Below are 9,784 nucleotides of genomic sequence, written 5' to 3'. Positions count from 1 at the left end.
GTTTAACATTTGTTGAGTATTCCATTACTGAAAAGATACTATATTAGGGGTTCTAGGTGTGCAAAGAAACTTACCATTCAGTAGAAAAGATAATTAGTATTATAGTATCACATTTTGTCCTGTATTAGATTTGATTTTATTCAATAAGTATTATCGAAATGCTTAGTTTTTATGTATATTATCTACTAGACTTCAAGCATCTTGAGAAAAGGGAATTTATTTTGCTCATCTTTATATCACCAGTACCTTGGATGATTTAACTTCTCAAGCCTAACAGTAGTCCTTTAAGTATGTGTTGTTATTCTTAGTTTCTAGATAAAGTAAATTATTCAGCAAGTTATAAGCTAGAATGTAATTGAGATTTAAATCCAGGTGTGTCTGATCATTGATATTATGATTCCTCCCTGCTTATATGCCTAGCATAGTGCCTGGCACATAGCAGGTGTTCAATAAATATTTGTAGAGGAATTATTGGTGTGCTTTTCCCAAGTAGTATATTCTTTGCTTTCATTTTGGTATCTCAAGGGCTTCAAACAGGTCCCCAATAATTAAGTGTTGAATGAATGAATATAGATTTCTTAGGAAGTCTCTTTTGAGCATTTTTCCATTGCCTTCATTCTTATGGTATATCCTTAATGGTAGAATAAAGTCTGAAGACTAAATGAGACAAGTATTTTATGACATATGGTATCGATGGTGGTCTCTAACCAGCTATCCTGGAACTCATTTTCAGCTAAACATCAGGACATCAGATAGGTCATTGACCTACCTTCTTGGCAATTTCATTGTCCAAAAATTAGAGGAAATGAATGGAGGAACTGATAGTTCAAAAAAATCAAATTCTGACTCATAAGGGAGAGCTGGTTGAGCAGGTGGAAGTAACAGGAATCTTAAAGAACGATAAAAATAGAGTTTTAAAAACTGTGATGGGGATAGAAGTTCTGAAAAATATCAGAGAAGTATGGTAAATTTATGAGAACAGATTTTTAAAAGTTCAGGGAACAGATTAGAAGAATTCTATAGCATATAAATTTCAAAAGGAAAAATGCCTTGAAAAGATTGAGGAGCTTGCAAAAACTCTAAACATACCCTAAAGCTCTTAACGTCATTTTTTTCGGTATTAGGATTATGAGTAATTTCTTTAAAATTTTACCTCTTCACATTTTTAACTTGTCTATGAAGTGGTTTTCAGATGGTCAGAGCAATTCTGATTATATTATCATCTAAACAAATAAAACAAAAGTTACTTTAAAACAAACAATTTCTGCCATGTAGCTGCACATCATTCTGCTGTGGTGGTTTTTATATGACCTTCTTTCCAGTGTCTCTGCATCTCTGCTTTAAATAATCCATTTATTGCTTCATTCATTAAGCACATGTTTACTGAGAAACTTCCATGTAGCAGCGGTGTTCCAGGCACTGGGACTCTGGTACGAACAAGGTCACATCCTTGTTCTTAGAGGGCTGACATTCTAGTAGGGGAGAAAGACAGCAAACAAATAGAGCATGTCTTTAATTCTAGGCAGCAATCGTGCTTTTAAGAAAAATGAAGCAAGGTAAGAGGAGAGGGAGCAACGTGGTGTCGTAGTTTCAGACGTGCTGGTTAAGGAAGTCAGTCCTCTGAGAAGGGAGTGACTCTTTTTTTTTTTTTTAATATTTATTTTTTTATTTGAACGCGCCGGGTCTTAGTGGTGGCATGTGGGATCTTAGTTGCGGCATGCGGGATTTAGTTCCCTGACCAGGATCGAACCCGGGTCCCCTGCAGTAGGAGCGTGGAGTCTTAGCCGCTAGACCACCAGGGAACTCCTTAGGGAGCGACTCTTTTGTTTTTGTTTTTTTGTTGGAAAAATTACTTTATGAAGCCTTAAGAAGCACTGAGTATAATTAAACTGTAGTCCAGAGTTGGATACAATTTAATAATAGTTCAATTCCAAAATAAAAGTTATTGTAGGTGAGACCATGAAATTTCCTAACACGTGATTTTAATACGTTGTGCTAAATTTTCTAAAACAACTCAAGAGGAACCAATATTTACAGTAGATGGCGTATTTATGAAAAATCTGGCATCACCTATATTATATATATGTATGTGTGTGTGTGTGTGTGTGTGTGTATATATATATATATATATATATATATATCCCAAGATTATATGAACTAGGAAACAGATGTTGTATATCTCAACAGCAATACTAGAGTGCAGAGTTTGAGACTGGGATTTATAACGTGGGATTTGGAAAAGGAGCAGACATCTTGTTTTCAAAACCTGAAGTTTTTCTCAAGACCGAAGTCAACACTGTAACTGCCACAGAACAGGAAAAAGGGAAGCTCTTCTCGCTTTAATTGTTCATCTGCATCAGAAAGTCCAGTATCCCTGAGATAGGAACCACTGCAATAAGAAGGGAGTGAATAGGTTCTCCCAAAGGAAGACTGTTACTTCATTGTGCCTCCTGCCCGGGTCACCAGGAGCAAACCTTGCATTTCCCAACCTAATGCTTGGCAGCACCGAGACGTTTCAGTAATGGTTCATCATAAACCCAGCATTCTCCATCTTCATGAAATAACCTTGTCTCCCACTGAATTTCCTTTTCCTTCCTTTCTCGGGCTTCTGCTCTTTGTCTTTCTTCAAGTCTATGCTTGGCTTCAGTTGCTGCATCAATGTCTCTGATTTTTAAGTTGAAAGTGACATCCTTCCAAAGGCAGCGGGATTCGTACTCATTCTGATCTTCCAACTTCCTCACCTTCTTCTTGATTATAGGCAACTTCTTGGTATCTATAAAAACTACATTTTCCCCTGTTGAGTATTTTGCATACATTACACCATTCCATTCCCCTTCAATTGAGCAGAAAGACTTCTTGTCATTTGGAGAAAAAATCTCAGCAGTAACTCTGCGCTTCTTGCCCCCATAGAAAGGTTTAGTGTGGAAGACGATATTGGCACTATAGCCAGTCTTGGAACAATTAATATTGCATTCTCCGCCTAGTTCCACCCAGGGCACTGTGAGGATAGACCTTCCATAACCATTGGGGAATGTGAGAATGTAATGTTCATCATGGTCTAGACACGAGACACAGCCCTGTCCTATGTTGTGCACCCCAATTGACATCCCAAGGAATGGTGATTTGGTCCAGATATGAGCATTGAATCGTATCTTCTTGTTAAAACACTCAGCATAAAAGGCTGAAATGGGTGGATGATGGGAAACCTGCTCAGCCACGAATGTTACGCTATTCTTGGAAACCCAGGGAACTGGTCCTTCTGAAACTAGCTCCACATTCTCTTCAGTATCATTTGGTAATGTCCAGTGACACTGAAAGATCTCGCCCAGAATGGGGTTGTATGGCTTTTTGGCAACCGATCCTTTCCTTCCTGCGTGAAAGGCTGAGAGGTACCATTTTACAACCTGAACCATTTGGTCCCTGGCATCCTTCTGGTCACTAATACTCACAAACAGGTCCGGATGTGCAAAAAAGTCTGCATACATTTCTAAAAGAGATCTTCTTTCAAGAATAAATGTTGGAAGGACTACCTTAGTGAGATCCATTCCAAGCCTAACCTGTGACAACAGATGCATGATAACACTCTTGTGCTCTTCCACCGACCCTGCCTCCCCTTCATCATCTCTCTCATCATGTGAATCGAAAAGGTCAGCATCACTTGTTCCATTGGACATGGAAGAATTAAGTGATTCCGTGGTATCTGGGCGCTTTAGACTATTTCCTGAGCTGCTGTGTGTCAAGACTGAGGCAGATCCAGAGGAATCTATTAAGGGCTGTGGGGATGAGCCACTCTGATGGAATTCATCCGCATCATAGAATTCATCTTCACTGCTAGAATAAGAGAACTCTGGGACTGTGTTTGGAGACAAGTTGACATGGCTTGGAGAAGTCAGACTGCTTCTAGGTGGTGAGTGCCCACTGCCTGTACTATTTGGTGTTGGAGTCTGATGATGTCCCAAGGTAGCTAATACAGGTCCAACTGGTAGAGATGATGGACGCTCTGCTCTGACTTACACAACTGAGTGGATTCTGGAGGTAAGACAGTCTGGGAGGGCATTGTGTTGATCACAGGTTCCAAGGGACTAGGTTGATATATTGCATCTACAGGATTAATAGTACTTTTAGCGATCTGCAGCAACACAATGCAGTGTTTAATTGATTCTACCATGCTATTTGTTGTCTCTTTGAGAGTTGCAGTTTTCTTTCTCTGTTCATCATCTTTGCAGTTTTGAAGTTTGTCATCAAAAAGCTTTAACTGTTCTATCAAGATGTGTAGGTAAGCATCAGCCTCTGTAAGTTTCTTATCAAAGTCTTGGACACTAGGAACAAATCCTGAATCCAAACCTCCGCGAGCAGCTGTCAAGAAAGCCATTCGCCAAGGCCCCCGCCCTCTGTGCCGCCAGGGGAGGGAGCCGAGGGCTGCTTCCGGGCACCCCCTCTTCTCCTCCCTCCGCCGGACCACCGGGCTGATGCGCAGTCGGTCCGGTCAGCTTCAGCGGGTCCCCCGGGCCAGCCCCTCGCCCCCTGGAGCGACTCTTGATGGGAGGCTTGAATGGTATGAATCGGCCTTGGGAAAAGCCACGTGAAGAGTTGTGCAGACAAGGGAATAGCAGATATAAAGGAAAACCCCCAAATGATCTGAGACCAGTTTAAAAAAAAAAACAAAAAACCCTCAGGATACACATGTTTTTCTTTGTCTGCTCGTTAAGTTCAAGGAACACGTTGTTCCCATAAAAGATGGACCTGCAGCTTAGAGGGGATGGTAACATGGGTAGATGAGAAAGAGAACAGATTTGTAAGATTTCTCTTTTCTTTGTGTCTTTGGAATGGAAATGATAGACTACTGTTGCTAAGAGGGAAGAGAAGATGAAGAAAGAGAATGTAAGAGGATGCCTATTTCTAGATGCTTTCAAGGATTCTGCTTGGTGGGAACTTTGTCCCATTTTTTTTTTTCCATCCCTTAGAAATGATTGCAATCTTGGGGCAAAGAGATGATGTTAGCATTCCTATAATTCTTTTGCATAATCTCAGTGGCCAGGGCTTTACTGAAATCTGAGGTTTGGTGATCATCATCTACTTGTTTTTAGAAGCTGTTTCTCCTGAAATTCTCTCTTCCTTCTGGCTTAAATTTCCCTTAAGGGGTTGATGAAGGGAGAGGTGCAGGTTAGATTATACTAGTAGAAGAGGGGCCAGGTCCTAAGAGAATTTGTCCCTAGAAGAAAAGAAAGAGAGGACAGAGGGACTCCAGTTGTGTGGGGCACAGAAGGGTGAGGCTTCAAGGGACCAAACTGGAAACCTCCATCCCTTTCTTCTCCTCCAGACCCCGACTTCACCTTCCTCTTGTGTCCTTTAATGCCCCCGCCCTTTGCTCTCCCTCCCAGCAAACAATTCAAATTTGGCTCCATCTTAGCCCCAGCAGGAAAACTAGTGCCCCAAATGTTTCTGGAAACCCGGGAAATGCCATTTACAAGCACAAGAAGAGAACTCAGAAGGGCATTCAGTAGGTGTGCCACGTGGTCAGGTGTGGGAGTGTTGCTTTGTCCAATTCAAAATTCTAATGTAGTGTAAAATGAATTTTATCTTCAGACAGTTATATATACGGTTATTGCAGAGTTTTAAAGCATGAATCTAACAACCAAAATTCCAGAATTTTTTAAAATTAATTTTCGCTTTACAATGTTGTGTTAGTTTCTGCTGTACAGCAAAATAAATCAGCTATGCATATACATATATCCCCTCTTTTTTGGATTTCCTTCCCATTTAGGTCAAAATACCAAATCTTGAGTGCTTAGATTCTTAAAAAGAGCAGGACGCCTCTGAAGTTCTAGACACGGTGGTAGGTTCTAGGGACTTTGTGTGAGCTGAGGTCCCTGCTGCAGGTGAAACCTGCTGAACCACTGCTGACCATCCTTGAGGAACTGTGGGAAGCAGGAGAGGTAGACACAGCGAAGGACTGGCACACGGGGACCTGATTTTCAAAAGGGGGAGAGCGGCAGTTTTCTCAAAACCTACGTGTCATTGAGCCTGCAATCAGTGTGGTGAGGCCCCCAGCTGCGCTCCCAAAGCTTCACCAAGGAAGAGATCATGTAGATAAGCATCCTTTCCTTCTCTGAAGGGGTGACTGGACTAACCAGTGGGGGTAATTCAGTGCACCTGGATTTCTACAGGATGTGTGCCAAGGCGGCACACAGCATCCTTGTGGCTAAGAGGAGGAGGTAGGAGCGAGAAGTCAAGGGTGTTGGCAACTTGTTGAATAGCCCCACGCAGAGGATAACAGCGAAATGATCAGTGTCTGTCTAGAAGGACAGTCAGATGGTGAGGCCCCTGGTCTCAGTATTGTCAACACTTTAAAAAACCAGGTATTATAGTAAATAGAAAGTATGCTAGTCAGATTTGCCAAAGACACACGTTAAGATTTCACGTAGTGAGATGACAGAATTAGAATATACTCCCCATTCCAAGTGGAAAAAAAAAATTCAAGTTGGTAGGATGGAACAAATTTGATGAGGTGACATTAATGGAAATAAATGTGAAGTCCGTTATAGGGGACCAGAACAGAAGGACAAAAAGCCAAGTATGCAGATACAGGATGGGGTGACTTGGCTTAGATATTTGAGTAGCACTTAGGAATTTAAAGTGTCACTTGGATATAGTTGCCACAAAAGCAGTTCCGTATTTACAGAAAGACAGTGCTTAGGATAAAGCTATTGCTAGGTGTGTTTCATCCTCTGCAGGTCAGATTATACTCCATGTCTGCAAAATGTTTCAAAAAATTGGAGCACGTGCAGAGGAAAGTGACGAGGACTTTGAAGGAAGGAAACCCAAGAGAATGAGGAAGTATTGGAAAGGAGCTTGTCAGGATATCAAAGGGGAAGTAAACATTTCATTAGTGCTAAAGGTTACATCTAGGACCAGTAAGGGAAATTTACAGAGAGACACATCATAGTTTGATTGAAGGACTTTCTATCAACTAGAACAGTCTGAAGTTGGGAGGCCAAGAGATTCCTATAGTCAGTGGTGTTTGAACGTCACTTCAGTCATCAGAAGAGTATAGGATAGTCATTCATGACCTTTAAGGCCCCCCTCAACCTTGAGAGTCGTTAGTTCTCTAGTTAGTAAACAACTAACCATTTATTACACAGTGACACGGATGTAGCTTTTTGGGTCACTTTTAAGCTTCAGTCTTAGGAGTTGTGGAAATGGAATAATAGAGACCTTATAATCCCTCCTGCCATCCCAAAGTGAAAGCCTAGAGAGCCGACTACAGGCCTTCAAACATTTTTAACCATCTCAGTTCTGATGTCAGCAAGGAGAGAACTGGCAAACTGAGGCAACTGCTTGATTGATACGTATAAGGCCAACTGGGTAAAACCATCACCTGGAAACTGCATTTCAGTGTGGTCTCAGGTGTTGTCTGGCAGAGGGCTCATTCAAGGCTATGGATGGTGGTCTGTCATTTAGCAGAATGTCATTGTGATCAGTGATCCTTTGCCTATTATAATTAATATCAACCTCTCTCTCAGTGCTGTAATTAAAAAAAATAGGTTTTGTTGGTTCAGTCAGGCTCATTGCATAGAAAATGCTTCCCAGTTTCAGATACAGTGGGGCTTAGGTGGTGTGAGTGGTAGACACAACTAAATGCTACCTTCTTTAGGTGTATAAACCCTCGATTCCATCCACAAGACGTGTGTTTATTCAAGGGACAGGAATATTAATGGTAACATATATTTTTTTCTTTTACTGCCTTATATAAAATATATGCTGATCAATACGATTCAGACCTGTATTGAATATTAATTTTATATTTCATGGATCTTGGTAGTTAAATTCAGTGCTGCACATTTACCTGAGAAACTGGTAAAATTTTCATAAAAATAGTTTACCGTAGAAGTTCATAATCATTTTTGACCCTAGCATAATTCTTTTTTGCACTGACAAGACACACCAAACAACATAAGAGTTAAATATTTTCTAACAATACTAAGCTCAGAAAAGAGCTTACTTAGTGTTTTTTTCTGCTTGCCTTACATTTATATTTGTGTCACAATACAAATAGGGCTTTTACAGTTCAAGATTAATGCTACGGTTTTCTCTGTTCATTCTATATCATCCAAACTGCAGTTGGACCAAACAACAACAAAAAATAATGAGCCGAATGCTGAACAACTCATTGTAAAAATATTCATGGACACACAAAGTCAGTATCTGAAAAAAGATCCCAGAGTATATGAGTAACTCACCACTTTTATTTTGGCAAAACTTCAAAGAACTGTTGTCACAAGTCAATAAAAACATGTAAAGCCCCGCCAGAGATGAGCTCAGCGTAGACAGTTTTTAGGGAGCAGTCCTACCGTCCTCATTAGTAGTAGTAATAATGTAATAAATAATACCAGTAGCACCTGAATCTAGAGTCAAGCAGGTCATCCATCTGATATGTAAGAGATCTGTTTTTCACTTTTCATTTGTAGGAATTACTATATTTTTAAAATTGATTAATTAATTAATTTTTGGCTGTGGTGGGTCTTCGTTTCTGTGCGAGGGCTTTCTCCAGTTGCGGCAAGCGGGGGCCACTCTTCATCGCGGTGCGCGGGCCTGTCACTGTCACGGCCTCTCTTGTTGCGGAGCACAGGCTCCAGACGCGCAGGCTCTGTAGTTGTGGCTCACGGGCCCAGCTGCTCCACGGCATGTGGGATCCTCCCAGACCAGGGCTCGAACCCGTGTCCCCTGCATTGGCAGGCAGATTCTCAACCACTGCGCCACTAGGGAAGCCCCTATAGGAATTATTTTTAAAGTTTTCTGCTGGTTCACAAATAGCTGATTACAAAGTAATGAGAACTAGTAACCTAATTGTGCTTCCAAGTACCATCACTGGGGTAGTACGCAAAACCAGTGGATTGAACGGCAGGCTCAAGGATTGCTTAATCTAACCGCTGCTCATCTTCCCCAAACAGCCTTGTCAGATGTAATCTGCTCTATGGCAACCCCTGCTCAGAAGGCAGCCTTGGAAGTAAAATGTCCACTGGTGTTCACAAAGCTCTCCTGTTTAACAATCACCGTGGTGTAGAAAGCAAGGACAATTTTTAGGTTTAACAAAGTAGAGTTCATGAATCCTTTAACCACACCTGTAGGAGTAAATGTTTCTAATGAAGAGCAACAAAGGGAAAAGTCAAGAAATACATTGTGTATCATTACATAGTATGTCTGCTAATTTTTCTTTTATGACTTTCTTTGGATTTAATGATTAGAGATGGGCTGCCTTGAATATAAATGTAAGCAATTGTTAAGGAAATTACTTCCAAGAAAACAGGCAGAATCTTTCCTCCATTAAAAGGTTTTCATCAGTTAAACACTCTCATATCTTAGGGCAGATTAGATTTTAGTGTTTGGAGAAAATGAGGTGTTGGAAGGTAAGATTATCACGAAATCATAGGGCTGGGGGATCATCAAGAGGTCATTTGGTTCATCTTCCTGTCTCCATTCAAAATAGCATCCAGGAAAGAAAAGTGTTCACCCTCTTCTTGAAGCTTAGACCTGTTTTTGAAGATAGCCCTCTTTGTTTGTTTTTGTTTTTAATGAGTGCCTCATTTCTGAAGGAATACTGAAAAAATTATTTGGGGGTTGTATCATAGAAACACTGGAACTATAAATACAGTGAGGAGGGCAGCACCCTTTGGGTCTTCTATTCAAAAGAAACAACCCTGGCAACTGAATTGATGCTGTCAGTAACACAGAGGAAACTAATTTCTTAATAGAAATACTGACCTGGAGGAAACCCGAGGCCTGG

At 40.9% G+C, this 9,784-nt stretch overlaps 1 protein-coding gene across 1 annotated transcript; it reads right to left on the bottom strand.

Annotated features, from left to right (window-relative positions):
- Positions 1–1,848: 1,848 nt before the first annotated feature.
- Positions 1,849–4,478, bottom strand: LOC118882265 (oxysterol-binding protein-related protein 9-like). Its single transcript, XM_036827748.1, is given in 2 exon segments — positions 1,849–3,998; positions 4,001–4,478. Coding segments are annotated over 2 exon segments (1,881 nt in total). The 5' UTR covers positions 4,373–4,478; the 3' UTR covers positions 1,849–2,489.
- Between the last annotated feature and the right edge of the window lie 5,306 nt (positions 4,479–9,784).

The sequence above is a fragment of the Balaenoptera musculus genome, chromosome 16, assembly GCF_009873245.2.
Source record: "Balaenoptera musculus isolate JJ_BM4_2016_0621 chromosome 16, mBalMus1.pri.v3, whole genome shotgun sequence".
Classification (NCBI taxonomy): domain Eukaryota; kingdom Metazoa; phylum Chordata; class Mammalia; order Artiodactyla; family Balaenopteridae; genus Balaenoptera; species Balaenoptera musculus.
The sequence above is the reverse complement of the archived record's forward strand: the minus strand, read 5'-3'. Positions and strand labels throughout refer to the sequence as shown.